At 41.3% G+C, this 25,849-nt stretch overlaps 1 protein-coding gene across 1 annotated transcript in view; it reads left to right on the top strand.

The window, feature by feature from the left end:
• The window catches only part of ITGAV (integrin subunit alpha V), an 80,706-nt gene that overhangs the window by 28,575 nt on the left and 26,282 nt on the right, over positions 1–25,849 (top strand). The window contains exons 7-21 of the mRNA XM_090045280.1: positions 1,520–1,645; positions 5,490–5,534; positions 5,747–5,790; positions 5,900–5,956; positions 8,183–8,235; positions 8,660–8,862; positions 11,183–11,374; positions 11,511–11,556; positions 13,287–13,394; positions 14,410–14,468; positions 15,452–15,606; positions 20,302–20,439; positions 22,188–22,255; positions 23,710–23,857; positions 25,465–25,557. Coding sequence (XP_089901406.1) covers positions 1,520–1,645; positions 5,490–5,534; positions 5,747–5,790; positions 5,900–5,956; positions 8,183–8,235; positions 8,660–8,862; positions 11,183–11,374; positions 11,511–11,556; positions 13,287–13,394; positions 14,410–14,468; positions 15,452–15,606; positions 20,302–20,439; positions 22,188–22,255; positions 23,710–23,857; positions 25,465–25,557 — 1,535 coding nt within the window. The remainder of the gene's footprint in view (positions 1–1,519; positions 1,646–5,489; positions 5,535–5,746; positions 5,791–5,899; positions 5,957–8,182; positions 8,236–8,659; positions 8,863–11,182; positions 11,375–11,510; positions 11,557–13,286; positions 13,395–14,409; positions 14,469–15,451; positions 15,607–20,301; positions 20,440–22,187; positions 22,256–23,709; positions 23,858–25,464; positions 25,558–25,849) is intronic.

Genomic DNA, 25,849 nt, shown 5'->3' with positions numbered 1-25,849 from the left:
GACAAATGATGTAAAAACCAGTAGGAAAAAAGTATCCTGGCCTTTTAAATATATTTGTGTTATTTTCAAGTTATTTTACTAAATATTCAAATTGCATGTTCCTAAATGACAGGTGAGGATGCCTCAGGGAAGAATTTCCCTATTCACCCAAAATCTTAAGGGGGAGTTTTCCCCTTTATCTTTTGACACAGACATCTAATTTTTCAGTTGCAAAATTCTATGACCCCCAGCAAGGAGAAGTACTTTTCATTACCATGGGCAACAAAGACATACTCTACCCCCCACATTTGTCTACTTTGCATATTTAAACACCTTTACTTCTGTGTCATCACTTTCTTGTGGAAACTTTCACATACCTTCCAGTGGAACATCAGGCTAGAAGCACCCGCTTTTGAATGGAAAAGCCAATTCTTTGTTGCTACAGTGAATGGCTTTAAAGCACCCTCTTTGTATGAAAGGTGCTTTAAGCATACAAAGGTATTATATGATCTAGGTGCCTGAGATGCTAAGCCCTTGACTTAGAGACAGAGACAGCATCTTTTCCAGTTGTATGTTTCTTTATATTTGTGCAAACCCTAAACAAATCTGAATTATTAAAAATATTTTGCTGCCACAGCTGGTGCTTGTCCAGTGACACCTGAAATGTGCTCCATGAAGATATGAAGATATTTTTACAAAAACACGAAAAAGCCCTAAATTAGTTCCGAATGTAACAATGAATTTAAGGATAAATATAAAAAAATAAAACTGCCCTGAACTTGTCATTTCCTCCATGTGTTTTGACCTAAATTCTGAAATGCTGGAAGTATATTGTCTCTTCCTTATAAACCGATCCTGTAGATGTGTGCTATATAAAGCATGTGCTGCTTCCATATTGCTTTGTTTGTTCTTAAAGTCTTAGCTTAGTGTTTGAGAAGAACGTAATCAAGTCTCCATCTAGTGGCTATAGAACTAAAAATAAAGAAGATAGTAATATTTTATGATTCTCCTGTTAGCCTCCTGTTAGTTTCTCATATAAGGCTTTAATATTGTGATGCTCAGACAAAGGTAATGCTCCAGCTATTCAAAGGCATAAGAATAACTAACTTTCAAATATTGGAGTGTCCTACTGAAGTCACCTCGTATATCCAGTGGTGGCAATAGTGGGGGAGAGAAGAGTGGCGCAAACTAGCAGCAGCTCTGCTTCTGGCAGCGCAGCCATTGATGCTGCCTTGTGTGTGGATGCTGCCCAGGGAGCTCAAGTGCCCAGTGAATGCCTCTGAGTGGTGATCCTCTTTGTTCAGCAAGACTGTTTGAATGTATAAAATTAAATAGAAACACATATCTTTGCAGGATTAGGATATGTATGCTTTATGTCTCTTAATGGATACTATTAGTGAGCTCTGATAGCTTTCTCCTTTTGTTTAGGGATATGTCTATTGGTTTAGAATGGAACATTTTCTAGTCAAGTCCCATTACTCACAGAAAGATCACCAGAGATCCATGTCTGTTTGCTTAAATGTATTTTCTTTCTCCCCAGGTCAACTCATTTCTGACAGGGTGGCAGAGATTGTGGCTAAATACAGCTCCAAAATTTACAGTATAAAATATGATGACCAGTTAGCAACCCGGGCAGCAAGTGCTACTTTTGATGACAGCTACTTGGGTGAGTAGTTTGGGGATAGATATATATAATTAATATCAATCTTTTAGGCATATTCAGTGGATCAGACTCTGAGCCACTGTGTAAAATGAACAGCAAAAACAAGAAACCACACACACAACTGACAATGATTTCAACAGGAGCAGATTTTAACCCCTATTAAAGTTGATAAAGCAACTGATAGAATCATTCCTACCTGTTAAATTGCTTGTGTATTTACAAATAATTTAATGGGTTTAATATTGGCTATAGGAAGTGACTTATCAACTAATCTTCAGGTCAGTAAGCAAAAATTTTTGCTTTTGTGTTTGTGTCAATGTGATTAATTGCTTTTTTCAGTGACTTGATTAAATTTGTTTTTGAAAAATTTGTGATCATAAATATCAGTGAAATGACACTATTTATTAGTGCAGTCCACGTACACCCCCCCCCACTTTGGTTTCAGTGACATCACAGCAGTTATTTTTGCATGACACAGAAAATCACCTGTAAGGATGTGAAAAGTTAAACAATTAATTGTTTATAACTGACAAGACCAGTGATAACTGATTAGCTTACCAGTTATTGTGTGGGGTGGGGTGGGGCACAGTCTGGCAGGGAAAGAGTGGAAGGGAAGTCGCACATGCTCCTGTGCTCCAGTGGCAATCAGAAGGCAGCAAAGCAGGCAGAATTGAGGGAGGAGGAGCACAGATGACTAGTACCCACAGTCTATGAGGTTAAAGATGGCAGGCAGCCGAATGGCTCATCAGTTAAGCAGTTAACTGCTCATTCACAGATGCTCCCTCCCTGGTGGGGAGGGGCTTCACCTGAGCTATATTGTCTGGCTGGGCTTGCCACTGCTGCCTTCCCACTCTGTCAAAGGGCCCTGGAAACATCTTCCAGCACCAGCTGTGTCCAAGATGCTGTGTTTTCTGTTAACCATTGTAATTAGAGAAAGCTAAATGGATAATTTTTTTAACAATATTGACATCCCTAATTGCCCATTTTAATTTTACTAAAATTTTAAATGGCAAAAGTGAAGGAACAAGTCTCACTCCATCTCTACAGGACAATCTAATTTAAATCCATCTGGCATGGAATCATAGGGCACCTATACATGTGCCTGAGGCCTGCTCTAATTAGATTAACCGAGTCTGCTGGAAAGTGCTAATTAGGATTCTCCAACAGCCTCGGCATCACATGTACTCAGTGTCCCTGTGCTTCAAAATCACAGCGGTGCACATTAGTTAAAGCTCTTCGAATGAGCTTTAGTTAAAGCGTCCCTATCACCTTTTTGAAGCGCAGGAGGCTGAACACACAAGATGCTGTGGACACTTTAATTTAGAGCAGCTCCTGAGCACCCCTGCCCCTCCTTCCCCCAAACCAGAGCATGTAAAGATGCCCATACTTGCTTCTAATCAAAGGATCTTTTTACTACTGTGTGCTGCAAGTGCTGGTTCAAATTGCATCAATTTCTTGTGTTCTTCAAAACTCAGCCTCTTCAATAAACTTCAGAAAAAGTGAAAAGCAAAAAAAAGACCTTTCTAAGTAGATCTTGGTACTATGGAAGCAGAGAGTGGTTTCAGTGTGTGACCCCAACCTGACTTAAAATAGATAAGCAAGCAAAATGGCTAGGTTTTGCAATATTTGATAAGCTAAAACATTAAGAGTGTAATGTTTAAATGCATGCTTGAAGCACTGTAGTATTTAGTGTATAGTGAATAAGGAGGAATTGTTGCTTAGAAACATATGCTGAAATCCTAATGACAGAATAATTTTAAGGAGTTTTTTAATCTCTGGTCAGGATCCCCATTGCTTTCAGTGTGAGCTCTGTATTCCAAGAAGGGGTACAATCTAGATCTCACCTTCTTACTGCATATGCAAACAACTGAAGATTAAGGACTTGCTTCGAATGCATTTTTATACTGCTTACACACAAACTTCTTATGAGATTTCTTTAGAGTGTGAACATGTCCAGAACCAGACCAGTTAATTCTGTAAAAATATATTAAAATATATGTTCCTGTTACTGCTTCAAAAAGTTATCAAGGAGTATTGCATGTTTTAACATTCCAGTAAAACCTTTATCTAAAAAGGAAACTGCCCTCTATGCTTTTATACTAAAATTTAGCCAGATTATCTTTTTCATACTGTGTTGCTAGTGCTAACTGAATTATAATTTTTGCTCATTCCCATTCCCTTGTTAAGCAGGGTAGCAGTTTTGTAGCTGCAGTACCTTTAAAGAAGCAAGTATCACTTTTCAGGAAGTGACTTTGGTGTTATGGCTTACTCTTTACTGTGTAACTAACTATACTGAACTAATGGCCTTATATTGTGGTTGAGAGAGTAAGGAATTTATTATTCTGGGAAGTGAGTTCTCAAAAAAAACATCCTGAAGTCTCAAAATCATTAAAGAATGCCAGGGGTTTCTTTTCCCAGAAGTAGATGGAAAGTACAGGACAATGCAAGTATAGTGTCCTAGGAAAGAAAAGGAGAATTTTGCTGTGTTGTCCAAGTCAAGCAGAGTGACTGAGGAACCAAGATTTCTTGATGTACACTCTCTTGACTTCAGCAACAACTGGGTGAACCTGGGAAAGGCCCATGGGCCTCTTTTTTTCTAGCTGTAAAATTATTATTCTGTCCATCTTCTTTATGTTAGTAAAGCTCATTAAGAGTATTTTACTACCACCTTCTGAATCCACACAGAACTAAATTACCTGTTAAATCATTTGGACTGTTATTTGATCTTTTCTTCCAAGAATCAGGTTAAGTATTCACACCTCAAATTGGGCTCTTTCTGCAATTACACAGTTTTTATTCTAGCCTCACAACTGTGCTCCTTTACTGACTTCAGGAAAATACTCATCTGCTGAGTCTAAAACTGGGATAATTCTATATTCTGCTGCTGTTTCAGATATGAACTTTTTGCATTGTTACTAGTAACCCCTGCGTGACTTCTTTGACCACTTAATAGCTTTGTCATGAATTCGGGAAGAGATTCCATTAGAAAAAAATCTAAATAGCATCTAAATTGTGGAATACTGGAAGGTTCAGACCTAGATTCAAATACAGTAAAAGCTTTTATCTGGCATGAATGAGGTAAGGAGGGTGCCAGTTTTCTAAAAATTTCAGTTATCTGAGAGTTGTACCTATCAAGGAAGAGAGGAGTGCAGTGTGGCCACCCCCACCAGGCAGAGCCTAGAGCTGCCCTGGCCCCAGCCTGCAGCGGCAACTCCGCCCCCTGCTCCATGCAGATCCCTTTCCCCCACAGACTTTCCAGTTGGGGGGGAGGGGTAAGGGGAGGTGCATGCATGCATGCATGGGTGCACACACACGCTCAGCTCCCCCCCCGCATTTTTTTTCTCCCACCACCTATGCGGATATCAACTAGAAGAGCTCCCAGCAATTCCTCTATCTGCAGCATCACTAACTAATGTAAACAACAGAAATACTTGATGCGCATGCTGGATAGACTCGGCAAAGATTCCAGTTGCTAAAGTATTAGGGGATATTGGAAATACTGGTTAAATGCCAGTTAACAGTTTTTACTGTATATCAATTCTGGACTGTCTCTAGGAGCTATAAGCTCATTTGAACATGGGCATTCTAGTCTCAAACTAGTGGATTTGATGTGTCAAAATAAGCTTACACATTTTCACTGAAATTGACACATCTCTGATCGATTTGTGACTGTTTCCTTTTTTTTAAGTACTGCTAGCATAATCATCTATAGGCATTGCTGGTTACTATACTTTTAGGTCATGCAGGGGGGCTGTGAAATCTTTATGATAAAGTTGAAGAAATGACAAGAAAAAGAAGAATTGATACACTTACAGTGACTTTCTATTCTGCTGTTTTTGTCGATCAGGTTATTCGGTGGCTGTTGGAGATTTCAACGGTGATGGGATAGATGGTATGGCTCTCATTTCTGTTTTGTTGATGGGTAATGTTAATGTATTCAGCATGAATCGGGCTTCAAATAATATTAATACAAACACATAGAATATGTTATGTATAACACTTGGAAGGAATAGCTAGATTCAGGCAAAGAAAGCCAGCTTGAGCCATCATCCCATGTTTAAATGGAATCTGAACGTTACACAGTTATCCTCCCTTATGTTGCAGATTTCGTATCTGGGGTCCCAAGGGCAGCAAGAACTCAAGGCATGGTAGGAAATTCTAAATATTAAACATGAAAATAACTTGGGATAAGTAATAATAGAAGGAACCAATCAAAATCTAAGAAATATTAATTGCTTGACTATTTTTCCTTTGTAGGTGTCTATTTACAATGGGGAAAACATGTCTTTCTTGTACAATTTTACTGGAGAGCAGGTATGTAATTCTTTGATAGCTATGACATGGGTGGGGAGAGAGAAATTGTAAAAAATAAAATTAACCAGGGCATTATGTTGATTGCTTGAAGAGATATGGTTAGAGACCTACCTAATTCGTTGGGGGCTGCCCCCAGGTTTCACGGGCAGAACATGGGCTTGGGCAGCCATTTCATGGGTAAAGCAAGGCGGCCTCTCCCATATCTTTTGGCCAAGGGGCCCCGTGGCCTTGCCCCTCATCGCTAATTGGCTGAGAGGACTACCAGTCATGTGGCCCCATCCCTAGCCAGTAATTGGCTGCAAGGGCTATTTATTGTGGAGCCTCTCCCCTCACCACCAGGTGGAGATGGGTGGGGAATGATAGGCGGTCTTCACAGCCAATCAGCAGCAAGGGGCAGTGAGGGAGCGGCAGCCATCTTGCTGGCAGTCCTTCAAGCGGGCAGCTCCCCACCCCCACCCTAGCATGCTCTCCCAGGATGCTAGGACTGCTTGTTCTTTCTGGGGACCAGCATTTTATTTTTGGTAAGGTTTTTTTTTCCCTGGCATATTTTCGGATATTGCCTGATTTTGCAGAATCTGTGAAATCGTGAATTTGGTAGGTCCCTAATTATCATGTTAGTTCATATGCTAAAGGTAAGTGCCACAGGGTCTATGTGAGTGCTGAGTATTGCAATATAGTGCAAGTGCCAGCATAACGAATGCTGAGTACTGCAGCATAAGTGTCTCACAGGGTTTGGAATTAGTTCCATGAGTTCCCTTTATTATGATACCACTCAGACATTATCGTCACTGAAACCTTTATCAAAACTTTTGGAGTCCTTGCACTAGACTTGCACAATTGTGATTTCACGGTGAGACTCCGGAGACTATTGAGTGTTTCCCATACCTCAGCAGCCATGTCTCATAGAAAGCTGACAGATGAAGAATTTCAGCATCACTTCAAATGTGTCAGTGCAGCCTTTGGACTCCTGAGGAAATGGGTGTCGAAGATCACAACGTCAGATCCAAAACCAAGCTAATGGTTTGTCAAGCAGTTGTGATCCCTACTTTACTTCATGGAGCTGAAATGTTGACAATATACAGGAGACCCCTCAAGTCATTGGTGCAGTACCATCAATGCTGGAAAAACCTTTGAATCCAGTGGCAAGAGAGACACACCAACATTAGCATCCTCTCACAAGCAAATAGTACAGTCAAATCACATCTTACGCGTATTTAACTTAGGCAAATTCAGCAATATGTGCTTGGCTGCTGGGGCTGGCCTCCAGGTGCTGGCCGGTGCATGGTGTGTAGTGCGATGCCGCATGGTACTGCCTGCACGAGCCTGCACATGCTGGCAAGCTGGGGGGCAGCAGCTCGCTCACACTCACCTGGCTGCCCTGGCGGGACGAGGCGGCAGAGGATGAGAGGAGCGAGGAGTGTGGCGGGGAGGGCAATTTCAACTATATGTGATTTTCGCCTTATGCGCTGGCTTTAGCACATAATCCCCGCGTAAGATGCAACTCGACTGTACAAGCATCGAGGCGATTATCATCCACCATCAACTTCACTGGGTCAGTCGCATCATCTGGATGTCTGACTCCAGACTCCTGAAACAAGTTTTATTCTTCCTGCTCAGTAGAGGTACACTTGAGGGCAGAGAAGCACGTCAAGGATGTTCTGAAAACCAACTTGAAAAAATGCAACATCCACATCGACTCATGGGAGTTGGCCTCAGATGAAGCAAAAATCTGCTGAAGGGATCTCAATACTTTGAAACCTTATGATGACAACAGGGGACAGAAAAGTGGGAGCAGCAAAAACAGCATGTCATGGACTGAATCAAGAATCCAAAGTCACCCACCTCACATGAAAACACTTGCCTAAGTTGCAACAGAGTCTGTCAATCCTGGATCAGCCTAGTCAGCCATCTTCAGACCCACAGGGAAGACAGTCATCTTTGACTGCAAGGGATAGCTGAAGAGGAAGAAGAAGATACTATCGTGTTAACACTGATTGGTTAAAGAAGAATAGGCTGCTGAATTCTACTAATGGGGCAAAGAGATGTCGTCTGTTCTGTGTATTTTTATAAAACCTTTTTTTTTTTTTTAACAGAGAAGAGGAATGAAAAGATAATGGTAACAATGTAATTGAAACACATGTACCCAAGATGACACTGACATGTACATTTCCTAATCAAAATATTTGGATCAAAGGAAAAACTTTTGTCTTTAATCTTGTTTTGCAGATGGCTGCCTATTTTGGATATTCTGTAGCTGCCACTGATATTAATGGGGATAAGTAAGCATTGTTTCCTTCTTCCTCTACTTCCAATTTTTTCTAGGAAAGTTTTTGTTTCTGTGTTAAAATTTTTGAAAAACAAAATTATCAGTCTTTGACAGAATGTTTCCCGTAACTTCTCATTTCTCTCCCTCCTTGGCTTCTTTATTAAGAGCTATTGGTACAGCACACCATCTTCAGCACTCAATGTTGGCTTTTTACAGTTTGCTATAAAACTTTATTTACACTGGTCAAAGACTATACATGTGCTTTATTCATCTCTAAATGCCTTTAAATTATAACTGAAACGTAAAGGCAAAACTGAAATACTCATCTTAACAGTGACTTTGCAGTTGTATGTCTAAGGCTGATGGAGAATGTGGTAGGGTCGAGCCTGATGTTTGTTACAGTTTTTTTATTTGTTTTTTGTTTATTTTTATTACAGTTACATAGATTTGTTCATTGGAGCCCCTCTATTTATGGATCGTGGTTCTGATGGCAAACTTCAAGAGGTGGGTCAGGTCTCCATTTGTCTTCAGCTTCCCTCTGGAGGTTTTCAGATCACAAAACTGAATGGAGTTGAGATCTTTGCAAGGTTCAGCAGCTCTATTGCACCTTTGGGGGACCTAGACCAAGATGGCTTCAATGGTAAGACACCAGTATTATGTCCATAGAGTAAATCTGGGCAGGAAGATGGATGGATATACTGCATACACACATTAGCCTTTTTAGCTGTGAATGAGTGTTGGACAATTGGATGTCTTCAATGTCTATATGCTAATCCCAAGAATGGGAATCGCAAGTACATCAAGCAGAGGCTATACAAGTTCAGTTGCTGCATCCTGGTTTATGTCAGATGCTCTGTTTAACTTCTAGGGCATTTTTTCAGGAATAAATTTATCATGTATGCCCTTCCAACATTAATTTAGAAGGATATCTCTGGCAGAGCTTTGGTACTTCCCTTTTATTCAAAAAATTATTTTTGAAGTACCAGGTGTAGAAAAACAAAGATGACCTGGATGAAGTACATTTTATTGGTTAAGAATTTTTCAGTAAAAGGAGTTTTCATCTGAAATACTAATACATCAAACGTGAAACATTTCATGAAAAAAGTCTCTGTTTGAATGAATTGCTGCAGCATGTCAAGCCAGGTGACCTAAGAGCTGAACATCATAGGGATCTGGTTAACATTCTGGTGCCAAGCCTGGTGTGCAGCTAGAGTCGGTGAAAGCCTTTGCATAATAATCTGGTTGGTTTTGGTTAGTAGCCCTGGAACAAACAACAATCTGACAGTGTCAGGTAGTAGCTGTAAGACATCCTAAACGGATTTTTTTGTGTTTATTTTGAGAAGTTTATTTCCAAAACCAAGTATCCTGGGATTTCAATTATGCAAAAAAAAAAAAAAAATTATTTTACTTTAGTCCCAATTCTTTATGAAACATTTTCTAAAAACAAAGTCATTTTTTGGTAGAAACAGAGATTTGGTTTCTTGCCTAGCCTTAGTACGTTAATTCTTCATGAAACCATTGGAGATTGGATACAATCTGCAACCTTTTACTTTTTTCCATCATTATAGTTTAGAAATAGTCATAATAGAACATAAATTAAGAAATACAGCAAGATCTAAAAAACATGTCTAAGGTAATTTTCCTCATGAAATTCTTCTTGGGTACCAGAGGAAAAATTGGCTTGAAACCAATATTAACATGAACTTCACAATGTATTTTCATAAATAAGGGTTAATGTATAGGTTTTAAATGGGTATGTGTTTTGCTGTCCAAGATTTCTACACCAGTGGGTTCAGAAACATTATTTTTTGGATTGCAGACATTTATATACAAGTTTAATAGCACATTAGTAAGGTCAAATCTGAGAAGTCTTGCAGAATGTGGTTATCAGATTAGATGACAAATGGTATTTTCTGCTCTATGTATGATTCACGGGTAGATTTTGTGCTCATATTTTTTGAATGTCATTTACTTTATTGGCTAAAAAGTAACAATAAAGTCTTAATTTTTTTAACTTAGTTGTGTTTTTATAGAATCATAGAAATCATTTTAATCATTTGCTTTTTTAGTTCTGTTTCATCCTGTGATGGTTAAAATTAATCAGAAATGGGATAGAGCTGAAATCTCTGCTGCTTTGCTCAGAATAACACAGATGATTCTTAAGGTCATTTAAGATGATGCTGCTGTTTGAAACCTATGAAGCTTTCTGCAAATTTGCATGGAATTATGTAATATCTATTGTGTTGTGTTTTAATATATAAATGTTTTCATTCAAAAACAGTGGAGTTATTGAACCAGTTGGGGAGCATTAAATGTTGATTGTATATGCACTTTGAAAGCTCACTTTTTAAAAGTATTCCCTGGAAGGTATCTGATTAGTATTTTGTTTTGTTTTATCATTCACTGCTAATACAAGTGCTCTCCAATTTAAGACTCGTGAAATGGAGCATAATCGTATTAATTTAACATTCAGCCTGTGGTGTATTGACAGGCTTTCATTAGTATATTTTGGGCTCTGACATTTTCTCTTGTATTACTCTGGTTTAAGTCCACTAGAGCCATTTGTAAATATCACAACCTCTCAGTAAGTGTGAACGTATTAATGAAACAGGCAGATAATCACATTTCATTCGGGAACTTGTTTCCAGTAGAGTCCAATATTGGGAGTTTAAAACTTTTCCCTAAAACACTAAAAATGCATGTGAATAGGCTGTGCTAGGTCTGCAGTTACTCAGACAGCTTAGTTCATTTTGGGGTCATTTGAAAAAATCCCAGCATTTTACAGGTTTTATTAAACCAAGAAGGTGTTAATTAAACCTTTTCAGAACACAAATTATGTGTTGAAACATCATGCACTGCGACTTGTTATTGCATATCTGCTAAGAATTGTTTAACACCAGGACAAAGTTCTCTTTGTTTTATATATGGGGATGCTGAGACTATTCCTTTTTTATTCACAGATCTTGCAGTTGCTGCTCCTTATGGTGGAGAGGACAAGAGAGGTTTTGTTTATATCTACAATGGAAGAGCAACTGGTTTGAATACAGTGCCATCTCAGATCCTTGAAGGACAGTGGGCAGCCCGTAACATGCCACCAAGTTTTGGGTACTCATTGAAAGGAGCTACTGATGTGGACAAAAATGGATATCCAGGTGCTTTTTTCTATTTATGACTTTTTTGTATTTATGATTTTAAATCACATTATGGTGATTGTTCTAATGACAAATATCTCGCCTAGTGACCAGCAGCAGTACTGCTCCTAAACACAGATTTCTCTCTTGTTTCTAGATTTGATTGTTGGAGCATTTGGTGTTGACACAGCTGTTTTGTACAGGTGGGTACAGAACACACATTCTTAGTTAAGTTCTGTCATGGGAAATGCTCAGTGGTATTCATCATTTACAATGGGTTTGTCCAGTTTTTGAATGTTCAGGGGCAGCATGCCACACAGGTCATGGGGTCCTTGGACTGCCCATTGCTGGGAACAGGACAGAACCCACAGCAGCATCCCTGCTTCCCGGAAAAATCATCCCGGCGTTTGATTTACACCCCAGCCTCTCTCAGTATGAAGTGTCTAATCTCCCACCTGGTTTGCCCAGACGTAAGCGAGCTGTTAAAAACCCACTGGTTCATGGACCCACAGGATTCCATCAATTTACTAGGGCATTTCTCCCTTGGTTGAGGGTAGCTAAATTAAAAAGGACCATTGTAAACATTTTGGGAGTTATGAAGGAATTTTTTAATGTCAGCGCCGATACTTTAGGAGCTCTTAATGATAAAAACCACCCAGATAGGGCAGGTGGCTACCAAAAACCATATGGCTTTGGATTATCTCCTAGCCGCCCAAGGAGGGGTATGTGCGGTCGTAAACCATACTTGCTGCACCTGGATCGATCAGCACCAACAAGTGGAAAAAGACCTCTGCATTATTAGGAAACAGTTGGAGGTGTTCCATGTAGTTGCAGAGGAGAAACCCTTCGATTGGTGGGGGTGGGAGCTACCAGATGTAGGGGAATGGTGGAAATCCCTGCTAAAATGGTGTATTCTAAGTTTTTATTATGCATTTTTGCCATTTTCATTATTATCCAAATGACTGTGTTGCTTACGCTGCTGTTTATCAAAAACTGCCCAGAGTGTTTCTAGGCTCTCTGAGACCAAGCTGCAAACGATGGTGCTCAGGGAGGTGGCCTATAAGTGCGAACGACAAAAAAATGTCCAAGGCTTTATGAATATAGAGGTGTAAGCACAAACGCGTACAAGGGCGGGAATGATGAGGAATGGAAAAGTACTGAAAGGAGTGTATACGTGTCAGGACAGGATGGGAGATATGGGTGAAGGCCGAGCGGGAACAACACAGCAGCCTTTCAGGATAAGCCCCAGAATTCCCAGCCCTCAAAGCAACAGGAGCAGTGAGGGGAGTGGCACCTGGGTGGGACCCCACAGGCTGCACATTAACTCCTCATTGACCAGATATTGCCCACAGGCCCCAGTTGAACAGCCCTAATTTACATAATAGAATAATAGCAAGAGAGGCTGAAATTCTGTATTGAAGAATTACATAAATAAGATGGTTGCCTTTTTCTTTTTTTACTATGTAAATGGGTAGTTCTTAATCTGTTAGTCACCTCTGCTAAATTAATTCAGACCTGAGATAAGATACAGAGCTCCCTTCATAGTTTCCCTTGAGTGGCACTCTACAGACGTCAACATATATAGAAAGCTACTGCTTTGTAAAAAGAACAGCTCCATTCTCATCCTTGAAAATGTTTCTGCCCCCTGCTAATTTTAGGGGAGCTTTTCATAGACTTCATTTAGCTGTGCAGGAGAATAAGGTCCCCTTTTATAGTTCTGCTCAGATTGTGACATTGACTAAGAAGGAAGCACAGAGGCTGTTCTTACTTTTCTTTAATTGCGTTTCTTTTCTCTCTCTCATCCCACCCTCTCTGTTGTTTTTTTTTTAGCTTTGTTAAATACTGTCTAGCAGATAGCTTTCCCTGTCTGAAGGAGTCTGTGATACACTGCTGTGAGTTGTGTTCACACTAATAAGTTTTGCTTTCCTTACAGGGCTAGACCAGTTATCAGTGTGCATACTTCTCTAGAAGTTACCCCAACCATTCTAAATCCAGAAAGCAAAACCTGTCAACTGTCAGAGTCTGGTCCAAAAGTTTCCTGGTAAGCTACTTGTTTTTACTTAAACTTTCTTTTTGATCAGGTAGGAAGGTATAATTAATTTATTAAATAAATAAATATTATCTCAATATCTTGACAAAGAAAAGTAAGCACACTTAGGACTTAATCTAAAACCCACAGAAGCGAGTGGAATGGTTGCTTTTGACTTCACTGGTGTGTAGATCTGACATTTGCATTACACCTTTGATGCGTAGATTGCAAATTCATATTGGACAGAATAAGATATCCCCAAGTAAATTGTTTCACAGCTAAACATCTGTATGTCAAAATGCAGAGTCCTCTTTTACTTTTAGAGGTGACTCATAGTGACACCAAGAGTGAAGGGAGTAAATGAATGATTGATCACTAGCAAGTCTTCAGCATGTACTTCTATTATTAATACCATTGAGTTAATTTAACTGTTCAGCAACATAAGAGACCATATAGCTCATATGAGCCATGTACTTTGGTCAGTTTACAAACTAGCTACTTCAGTTTTGCTTTTATATCTCAGTCCTTGACTGCTGGCTCTCTCCACCCTCAGTCCTCTGACTTCAATTCTGGGCTTGTCCTCAGCATAATTTGCCAGGTATTCTTACCTCAGTGCTTTTACAATGAGGTCAGGAACCCAAATTCAACTTTATTTCTGTCCTAAATCCACTATATGAAATCCAGTCTTCACCCTTACGCTAATCTAGGCCCAAATAATACATATTTAGCATCACTGCTCATCTTTAATTTCTGAATTATGATAGTGGGGAGGCATCTGACTGTCAAAGACAGCTTTAAGTATAGAAGTACTATTCCATAATCCTGTTGAAGACTCTATGATAGAGTTTGAAACAATGAGGTTTACTTCCTACACTTGAAGATTACTGAATAGTTCAGTGTTTTAGTTATTCCCAACACTTGAAAGCTTACTCTTAAATGTCTCAAAGAATAAAAAAAACCCCATATCTTCTGAAATCTCTATTTTAATATGATTGCTTTTTAATTCTTTTTTGTTTTTCCTAAACAGTTTCAAAGTGAAATTCTGCTTAAAAGCTGATGGCAAAGGAAAGCTCCCCAGTAAGCTCAGTAAGTTCTCCTATTAAAAAAAAGTTTTCAAATTGTCAACAAATGTTAATCCTGGCCTTAATTGTTTTTTACTTACTGAAAGTTGCTCTTCAGTTACAAACTTAATCTGCTAATGCTGAGTCCACCTTCCACCACCAATCAGGTCAAGGGGACCTGAGGCTTCAGCTGACTAACAAATCTGAGCTTGTGTTAAAACTTAAGTATGTTAAATTCCATTTAGGACAATATGATTTAAGCATATGGAGGTGCTTTGCTTAGTCAGAATTGAGACCATTTGGTCTCCTGCAGGTCAAGATCAGGAATTTGGAATTTTACAAATAAGTTATCTTAGGCTTCAGGCAGACTTTAATTTACATGTAGGATGGTGTCTAAGGAATTTAATTTTATCTCAGATCTGCAAAATTGCACATTCTGCCATGCCTGATGTTCAGTGAGCACACATGCCTATAGATGCACGTTCATAAACATGCACACACTTGCATGTACATACACACCTGTATGTATCCATATATATTCAAAGCTTATCTAAAGTGTGCGTGTGTGTATATATGCATGCACGCTCACACACACGCGCACGCACACACACACACACACACACTCTTTATAGCATCCATACCAAATCTAAGCAATAATTCAATCAATAAAAGTACAAACTCTTCTTTAAAAATACTAAAAAACTTCTATTTTTGTAACGAAGTCCCAAAGTAGGCACAAACCTATTACATTATTGTTTATCTTTAAAAATAATATGCTTTAAGGCTTTTGGGGAACTCCTGTTTTCATATTATCCTTGATATTTGTTGGAATTTAGTGTATCACTAGCAGCAAAGTGATAACAGATTCATATGGGAAGAAATAAGCTGTAAAAGATTACCAGCATTAAATTGTCAGAGTTGAAATCAACTCACAATTTGTTATCAAAAGGAGTATACTACACATAGGTATTTAAGAAATCCCTAAACCAAATGCTTTTGACTCAACAGCCTTTCAGGTGGAGCTCCTCTTGGATAAACTTAAGCAAAAAGGAGCCACAAGGCGAGCTCTGTTTGTCCACAACAAGCAGCCTGGTCACTCTAAGAATATGACAATTACAAAAGGAGGCCAAATGCAGTGTGAAGAACTTTGGGCTTTTCTGAGGGTAAGAGACCACTTATTTTTCAGAAAAAATAACAACTTATTAGACCTGGAACTAAAATTCCCCAATAAGAATTGTTAAACACCTCCTTTAAAAAAAGACCAGATAAGAAAACCATGCCACTGGAGATATGTGACTGAATTAATGGAAATGGAATGGTTACTATTATGTATTTTTAGCATTATTACTGCTCTCAGACAAAGAATGGATGTAATTAAGACACTAGATCCTAGTTTGGGATTGGATATCTGAATCCTAGCCTTACCACAACCTTTCTGTGTAACTTAAAGTCTTTTATTAAAAAAAGAAATGCAATTAGCAAGAAATATAAAAAAGTAATGAGAGAGGTTCTATAATTGCATTAGAAGTAAAAAAAAAAAAAGGCATAGGAAAGTGTAGATACTTAAATGATCTCAGAAACTGGTAAAAATAACAGGTAACACAAAGTACACTGAAATATTCAAGAGCTTTTTGCTTGAGTGTTCAGAAACTGGGTTAAACCTGTAGCAGAACAGAAAATCAGTGCATATAAACCAGTTTCAAAATGGCCACAACTGGTTTAAGATCAACCTAGTTGAATGTCGTATCAGACTTACCTAATTTGGGTCAAACCAGTTTATGGAACTTCTGTCCCTGTCCCAGACCCCTTCCTGGTTTAACTTATGCCAGAGTCCCCCAGCATCCCAGCATGCTTTTCAGCCCTGGGCTGGTCTGTGCTGTCTGCTGCAGCCAGCAGAGCTGGCCCCACCCCTTTGGTCTCTAACTGGAGTAGGGGCAGGGTATGGCCAGACACCAGCTGCTACAGCTTCCTGAGGCAAAGGGAAAAGGGAGTGGGCTTATTCCCCCCTCCCTCCCCTCTCCCACCAGGGATCAGCAACCAGGGTCTTCCTGGCCAGGGTGTAGCAGCCCCTGTCAGCCCCCTCTCTTTCTGCCCCGCTCCTGCCCCCCTGTTAGCAGGCTAAAGCAAACAGGGGGAAAGAGGAAGATTTTTATCTCCCACTTCATCCCCTGTCCCACTGGCAGCATAGGTCCACCAGCCAGGGCGGAGAAGCCCATCAGCCATTTCTGCCCCCCTGCTCCCCACTCCAGTGGCAGGGGAGGGAGCAAAGCCAGAGCCAGCTGGCATGGCCCCACCATCTGCCTGCCTTGCTAGCGGTTGGGAGCTGTGGGTCTGAGCCAGGTGATGTTGCTGAGCAGAGGTGGAGGGGCCAGCCTGGGCTGCGCCTTTCCCAGCAGGATGCAGCTCAGGCAGGGGCTGTGAGGCCAGATTGCTCTCAGCTCCTCGCACCCAGTCTGGGTGGGGCTGTCAGGGGCTGCAGCCCACTAGGCAGGGCACTACCCACTGTCTTCGGCTCTGTGACAGCCTGGCCTGGCAGCACAGGCAGGCTCTGGCCAGGTAGTGGGCTGCCCAGGTAGCTTGGAGGCACCTGCAGGCCCTGAGCCTGGCAGCCATCCACTGCAGCCGCTGCCACACACCATGCACTGTGCAGCATCCGGTGGCTGCAGCCACATGAAAAGCTGCATCCTGGCCGGGGCTGGGCAGGCTGTTCTGCTGCTGCCATGGCCACTGCTGCTGCTGCACTACACCGTGCTGCACTGCTCTGGGTGGGTGAGGGGAGCTTCAGCCTGGCAGCTTCTGCCCAGGGCATGGAGCTTTGGTTCCAGCTCTCGGCTGCCTTTGACCCACTGCACCTAACCACAAGAACTGTTCATCGTGCCATGCAGGCAGAGCAGAGGGAAAGCAGCTGGAGCTGGAGCCAGAGCTCCGTGCAGTGGACAGAAGTTGTGGGCCTGAAACTCTCCCTGCCCCAAGTGTCCCTGCGCAAGGCTGCAGGAGCAGGAGCTGCAGCTGGAGGTGAAGGGAGCAGAACAACCCTGTTGACCCCAGCCAGCTTCTTGTCTCCAGCACTATTTCCTCCCCTTACCCTTCCCCCGCAACTGCTGCACCTTCTGCGCTGCTTTAGGTGGCAGGGGAGAGGGGCAGGGGAAGCTTCAGCCAAGCACGTGCAGCTCCTGTTGCTTTCCATCTGCTGCACCCTCCTGCAGGGGCTGCTCATCACACCGGGAGGTAGAGCCAGAGCTCCATGCCCTGGGCAGAAGCCACTGGGCTGAAGGTCTCCCTGCCCACCCAGAATGGCTGCTGCAGCAGTGGCAGCTGGAGGCAAGGAGGGCAGAACAGCTTGTCTGGCCCCAGCCAGCCCACATCTTTTGATGTGGCCACAGCTGCTGGGTGCTACACAGGGCTGTGGCAGCTGTGGTGAGCAGTCGCCAGGCTTAGGGCCTGCCAGTGTCTCTGAGCCACCTGGGCAGCCCCTACCTGTGCTGCCAGGCTAGGCTGTCACAGAGCTGCAGCTGCTGGGCAGAGCCCTTCCCAGCTGGCTTATGTCCCCATGACAGCCCCACCTAGCCTAGGTGCAGGGAGCCAGAAGCTATCTGGCTAGGCAGCCCCCACCCAAGCTGCAGCCCACTGGGAAGGGCCCCAGGCAAGCACCTCCACATCCTCCCTCCAGCACCCCAGTCTGGCCCAGCTCAGCCCCTGCCCTGCAGCTCCACAGCCCCCAGCTGTGGCCAGGCCCCCTGCCAACTGAGCAGAAGCAGGGAGGTAAGCTGGGCAGACCCCATTTGGGGTCCTGTGTCCACCTGGAGACAGTGGAGTTTAATCCTCCCCTCCTTCCAGCCCCCGTCCATGCGAGGCACTGCCCCAGCCGGTATCTGGCCTCAGGAACAAGCCTAGCAAGGGCTGATTCCCCCCTTCCCTTCTAGGCACACCCTGTGGGATCCCTATTGGCCAGAATGGGAGTTTGTGATGAGCTAGTAGCAGGTGCACTTGCATTGAGCCGCCCACCTCACTGTGACCGACCCACCCTGCGGGTGTCTCACATCCAGCCAACCCCCTTCCTGGAGCACACTTGCAAGCCTGGGGGTAATGCTGCCACCTCCCAGAGTCTGGAGTGATCTGGGACCTGTGCCCCCTGGGAACCACAGGCCTATTAGTCCTTGAGGGTACTTGACCCACTGCAAGAACTTGGGGTGCCACCTTCAGACTGCAGCACAAACAGTGGTCTCCCTTAGTCAACCAAACCAAGGGGACCCCAAGGCATAATCTAGACCCTGTCGCAATATGTCTTCCATGCTAGGTACAAAGGAGAAGTTTATTGGTTACAAGAAGTAGGTTTGGAATAGGGTACAGGGTAGAGCAATATCAGAGAAATCCCTTAGAGCAAAGTGGCATGGTAGCCTTTGATCACACATCTGAGTTACTGCAAGCTATATATCTAGTTAGATCTCAGGTAGCTTACTAACAAGTATCATCCAGAGGCAGGTGAAGATTCCCTCTGGAGGCAAACAGTTCATTGATCATGAGTTTCAACAGAGAGAGCGTTTCAGATGGTCCAGTTTCTCTCTGGGTTTTCATCATGGCTACTGCCCCTCCTCCTGGGCAGTCCTTAACTTACATAGACCTTATGATTACATTTACCTGATCCAATGAAGGCCAGCAACTTTTGGCTGCCAGCCAACCAATTTGAAATGCATCACTGGTTGCCAGGTAGACTGGCAGGGTCTTTAGCCCTGTCCTAGTCAGGTTGGCATTGCTTAGAACAATAGGGAGCTTAAGCCCCCCACCCAGGTGTGTGATGCCAGTCATGTAGGCAGAGGGAGCAAGTTTCCCCCCTCCATCAGGAATGTGTCCAGCTCAGGGCACAACTCAGAGTTACCTAAAGAGATGGGGCAGAGGAGTCTGCCCTTTGCAGTGACCATGGTAACCAAATTGTCAGATAGCAGAGTTTGGGGAGAGACAGAGATAGTATTCTGCCACAGTTTAAACCCCTCTGCAATCATACTTAGCCCCTGCCAGGGGCCAGGCCACACTCCAGTCATCTTCCCTCCAGCCATCTGCTGCCAAGGACAAGGGAGGGCTGAACCATCGTTACAGGCATGTGCCTGAATTTCTTGAATGTCTATTCACTTGCAAATTGGTTCAGTCTTTTCAGGTTAGATTAACCTGCAGCAGTTGAATCAGTTTAGGCTCCAGCTTTTTGAATGTTTGTCCCTAGCCTAAGTGATCTGGGAAACTGGTGAAAATAACAGCTAACACAAAGTACACTGAAGTGTTCAGTAGCTTTTTGCTTTGGTTACCCAGTTATGGCTAGATGCTTAATACCATTAAGATCAACAACTGGACAGTGGGAACACAAGCTGGAATAGAGAAAAAAGGGTTTAAAAATGTTTAGAGGAGATGCATTCAACTCAGCATGGCTTGAGCAGATTTCTCCTAGAGTTCATAAAGAGCTAGTCCCAAACCACTGGTGATTATTTTCAAGAATTCATGGAGGAGGGGTGAAGTCCTAAAGGACTGGAGAATGGCAAATGAGAGACCTATTTGGAGCAGGGGATTTATACCAGAAGGACTCTTAGGCTCACTCTCTACCATATATGCCTGTGATTCTAAGATTTAATCTCTCTGTGCCTTTAGTTTTCCATCTGAAAAGGAGCATGTTAATACAAATGTTTTGTCAATTTTTTTAGTTTAGATTATTTAAGTTCTTTGTGGACAGAGCTTAGTGTATCTTGGTGCTACCATAATACATGCAATAAATAAACATAGTAGCCAAAAATTATTTGAAGCTAGTGCTCTCTGGGGTCTTCTGCCATGCTTTAAGAATAACTTGTTTTTCCCCCTCCCCCATTCTCACTCAGGATGAGTCTGAGTTTAGAGACAAACTTACACCAATCACCATTTTTATGGAATATCAAATGGATTACAGAACAGCTGCAGACTCAACTGGATTGCAGCCCATCCTCAACCAGTTCATACCTGCTAACATGAGCAGACAGGTACATGTTCTATGGAATTTGCTTATACAATACAGGCAAAATATTCAGTCTTAAATGCTTTATGAGCAACCAATTAGAAATAACTCTGAAAAGTCAAGATGACTAAATATAAATGTTAAGTGCCTATCTTTAAGCACTGAATTTTAAACAAGTTTTTCCACATACTGTGGGTGCATCTACACATGTGCTTAACTGCACAGTTTACTGATTTGCTGCAGCGTACAGCATCACAGTCTACACATGCATTGTCATTAGACCACAACAAACTAATTTTTACCGTCATAAGCCAGTACTGTCCCCAGCAATACTTGTTATCTTGTGGTGGTGAAAATAGTTGCACCTAAACGCACTTGTAAATGAAGACCTGAGCATAAATTGTGCCTGGTCAGCCCAGGCGGCAGGGGCCTAGACCCTTGCCTGCCACCTGGCCACATGGCTCCGCTCTTTGGGCACTTGCATGCTCCAGCCAGCCCATCCGACACCACAACTTGGAGTCCAGGGATGACCCACTGAGCCTGCTGCCATTTAGTTTCTCTATCGCATGACTGCTTATTACAGAAATAAGAGGTCAGGTCAGCATCAAGGGCGCTGGTTTGTGAAGGTGAGCGTTCTTGATCCATTTCCTCATTTTTTGCTGCTGTATATTTCTGGGGAAGGAAAGAGGAATTTAATGCTGCTTGCTGTACCCTCCTGCAGCTTATTGGTGCTGTGTTTGGTGATCAGTCCCCTATGTATTTCTGCTGGTACACAAAAGGTGCAGTCACTTCTATAAAAAATATTCTTAGCCTGTAATATTCTATGTAATGAGATTTTTGGAAATTGTTCTTGGGCCCGTGAATCCTTCTAGCTAGTACAAAATGTTGACCAACCTGCAGCACACCTACAGATATGATTAAGTTATTAAATCATCATTTAGGATTTCTGGCTTAAGATTTCAAACTGGATGCTTAACCAAGCTGATTCTTTTATCAGAGAAGCTCTCTGATAAAAGCTCTGATAAAATACTAAATTGCCCTCACTGTTCTCTCGAACAACTTGACTGCTTGCAGACATGAAAGAAAAGAAAAAAAATCGTGCTTTACTTTGAACTCAGTGCGCTCCTATGCCAAGCCCAGCACACGCCCAGAAGAGGCAGCACATTAGTTCACCCAAACGTCTGAATAGATCAGGTGCTTAATATAAATCAGGGGTTTTACTGGCACTTTAATCTACTGTCTGATTGAATCAGCTTTAGATAGAAGCGCCAAAAAGCGCTGCTGAAACTTCCGATCTGTACAGACAGTGCAGAGCCAGGTCGAACTAACAAACATGCTGCTGCTTCTGATAAAGGACACTTTGTGTCCTGCATCTGTTGATGCCCCTTGATAACAGTGTTGCCCAATTGTACCCCTTTATTCTAAGCTTTTTAAAGCTCATTTGCACAGAGAAAATAATGGATATGAATTCATATCCCTGAAGGGATAAATAGGATTTTTAAAGGTAATCTTTAAAGACGTTTAAGAAACTTAAACGTCAGCCCTAGAACTAAGTATTATGGAAAGGTTAAGAAAGATGTGCATACCTAAACCTACATAAAACTTTATTTCCTATGTTCTGGCTTTTACATATAAAGGCTTTAAGATTATGCATCATGACAGCTGTTAAAAGAAACCTTTGGGGAAAAAAGTAATGGTGGGAACTGTGTTAATGAAGATTTGAATTAATTGAGCTAGAATTAGTAAAACAGTTTGCATTTGACTTTTCTGTAGGCACACCTTCTTTTGGACTGTGGTGAAGATAACATCTGTACACCAAAACTACAGGTTTCAGTAGAAAGGTAAACTTCAAGCCTGGATCATACACATAAAGAGCTAATCACAATAAAAGCAATTCATTGTTAAAGAATGATATTCTAAGTTCCTATCTAAGCTGCCAACCTTAGAAGGTGCTGAGGAGCCTCATTAAAAGAACTGAAATGAAGAGAAATCTTTGGGACTATTTGGTGTGTAAAATTTTAAGCAGGTATTTTTCCTTTATGGAACATGGCCTAAGGAAATCTGCTTTCCCCTTTGTAATCAAGCATTATTAACAGTAGAGTTTACTATAAGTGCACAGCCTCAAGACTAAGCAAAAGTACTGCACTTATTCCAACTTAATGTAGACAGTGCTCATTCAACACACACAACTGTCTATTTTAGGGACTATTAAAATCCTTGAAAATGAGTGGAGATAGCAACCCTAAAATTGAATAGCTTTTGTCCTATTCAGGCATTTTTACTACTGCCCTTTAATGATTGCTTTTCTTTTATCAAAGTACAAATATGTTACAAAATAAGCAGTGGAGAGGAATGCATTTAGGCAGCTTATCCACTTAACTAGTATACCAATAATAAAATAATCTATGAATCACTCAGAAAATTAGGACTCTCATTGTGTTCTACAGTTAAATGACATATGTCATTTTATAGATATGAATTATGAGTTAGGGTAGAATAAGTGCCTGTAAGCACGCTGTGGCTGCATTTATTTAGACATCGTGGTTTCGGCTAAACTGAACATGTTTGGCAAGGGAAATGTAGAATGAGAGACCTTTCAGCTGTACATAACCCACTGCTCTGGTAGCTGCTAGTAGATACAGTCATAAAAAACATGCGAATGTGTGAGTTCAACCACCATATGTAGGTATATGTCTACATACATGTCTGCCTGCATACATGCCTGAGAAACTTATATGGATGTAGATAAAATTTAGGATCCCTTTTAGCTTTTTGAAATGTAAATGTTTCAAAGATTATTTAAGGAAAATGCTTCATGGTTTGTCTACGATCAGTATGTATAGATGTATATTATGCCAACACTGCTGCAGCTTCATGGTGAACTTTAAGTTTTAGATGTGTGAATTAAAATAAATTAAAAAAAAGGAGAGGGAGTTATAGTTTGCAATGTCCTGGGCAGGGATCTGACCTTTCATATTTATCTTGTACATTTTTGTCAGTGTATGTGTATGTGTATTTTTTACAAAAATGGGAAAATATTTTCTTGAAAAGAGTTTGGCACTTGATATTTGTTCCATTGTTTTCGTTGACCTTTCTGTTGACCCTCTGTAGATTTTCTTGAAAAAGTTTTGCAATGCTCTTGACTCGTTACATTTCAAGAATATTTTACTGGTGAGCCATGATGCTCTCTTGTTCTATTGCAATGTCAGAATGCTTCTAGATTCTGGTTCTTAGACGTAACTTGTTTAAAAAATGAAATGGAATATTCACATTAGCACTCGCTGTTCCTTTGTAGCGATCAAAAGCAGATCTATATTGGTGATGACAATCCTTTAACTCTGATTGTCGATGCTGAGAACCAAGGAGAAGGAGCCTATGAAGCAGAACTCTTTGTTGTCATTCCACCTCAAGCAGATTTCATTGGTGTTGTTCGTAACAATGAGGTAAGTTTTGTGACCAGATTCCTTCCTGTGAAGTAGTTAGGTTACAGGAGGGGCTCAAACTTAAGCCAAATGCCTTTTCCCAGCCCCTTTAGTCTAAGAAATCGGCCTAGAAATTTCACTGAAACAGACATCCTTACAAGGACTCCAGTGTCTGATTTGTTTCTAGTTGTTTTGTAAGTGTCACAAAAGAGGTCTGTCTGGCACACTCACTCTCTTGCTGAACTCATATAGGCTTGTTCATGCAAAGTATGGATGTCAGCAGCAGAACACTTCCACCTTTCACAGAGGAGCTTCCAAAAGTGAACTATTTTAAGAAGTGCATCTAGATCAAGATTTATGAACTATTATACACTAATATTTTCCTCTTAACCCTAGTGTTTCTGCTCAACAAATTTCAGGTATTCTGTTTCAGCCCTCAAGTTGTCACAATAACTTCTTTGGCAGATGATTCTGGATTAGTAGAGAGGTGTCTAGCAACAGTGGATAGGCTGTGAACAGTAGCTATTAATAAACAGAGTGTTTTTTCTGTTAGTTTTTGAATACTGCACTTGCTATTTAATTCAAATGCACAACACCTCATATTCTGGGGAAAGAGGTGAGCAAATCTAAGAGACGATAATACTAAGTTCCAGTTCCTTCCTTTTTGCACAAGTAATGACAAAGAAAAAATTAAAATGCTGGGTTCTGCAGGATATTCTGTCTCTGAAGAATCATTTGTAAATGTGGGGGCCTCAGCTACCTTGTGCATACTGTGTGTATACTGGGATAAACTTCCTAATAGCTACTTTAATTTATCTTTCCTTGGAGAGAACACAAGTAACCATTAAATGCATTTTTATTTGCATTGTGCTGGAACAGGCAAAATAATGCAACAAAAGGATAGAATGTCTAAATAGCAGCCCTCATTCTCAAAGTTTCTCTTAAATTCCCAGTAATGCTTTGTCTCGTGGTGCTCTTAGTTTGTACCTATGCTTCCAAAATTTCCTCCATCTCAGCTTTTCATCATGCAGTTGGTCCATATGGTTGTTTAATTTGGCTAAAAAGTTGAAAAAATGCTAAGGATGAAAAACCTTTGGACTTGAGGTCTGGTAATCAAGGCTGACTAGACTGTTCTGTCTTTCATGCTCACTCAAAGTGATTTCCAAGGTGGTCCTTCCTTGCACTCCTTTCTACCTTCCTTAACCTCAGTTGTGCAGCTAAGGAGGAGAACTATCAGGGAGCAAAGAACTTTAGATTTAAAGCAAATCTTGTTCTTGGTGAGACAACTTACCTTCCTACTTTGGTGATTGTTTGTGGGATCATGGCAGATTTAGACAAAAGTTGGGCAGTCCCTTTTCCCCCCACTTGTGGTACCTAAGAAAGTGACTCCTCATCCATGTCTTAGTTACTGTTACAGTGGTTGTCATTTATTCAGCCTGGTATGGTATTTGTCTCTGTGTATCCTGGGTCTTGTTTCAAGTGGACTGGTACAGAAAGCATTACATTTTTATTAAGACTGGGATATTACATTTTGATGAATGCATCATGCTTGCAGCTTTGTTCCTTCCATTCAAATAACAAAAGGTATTGCACTGAACTTTTATATATTCCCCTCTGTTTTATTACAGGCTTTAGCAAGACTGTCATGTGCATTTAAGACTGAAAATCAAACTCGCTTGGTAGTCTGTGACCTGGGAAATCCCATGAAGGCCAAAACTAAAGTAAGACTTAGTCAAGTGGGTTCCTGGGGGTTCAAAGACGGGTGAAGATGACACTTTACAGATCTATAATATGTTTTGGTACTCTTTGAAGAAAAGTTGCATTCATACTGCTAGAAGATCATCTTTGCCGTGTCTCCAATCCAACCTTTTTGTATGGTCTGTTCCCAGTATTCTGCATAGGCCATTTCTTCTGGTGTTGGTGTTGCCAGGTCATCTCAGAAGATGATCTATAGTTTGCTAGAATATTAAATCTGTGTGATATTTAGGTCTCAACATTGCTCACCCACATGTT

The sequence above is a fragment of the Crocodylus siamensis genome, chromosome 4 (assembly GCF_052110815.1).
Source record: "Crocodylus siamensis isolate JL-2025a chromosome 4, ASM5211081v1, whole genome shotgun sequence".
Classification (NCBI taxonomy): domain Eukaryota; kingdom Metazoa; phylum Chordata; order Crocodylia; family Crocodylidae; genus Crocodylus; species Crocodylus siamensis.
The sequence above is the reverse complement of the archived record's forward strand: the minus strand, read 5'-3'. Positions and strand labels throughout refer to the sequence as shown.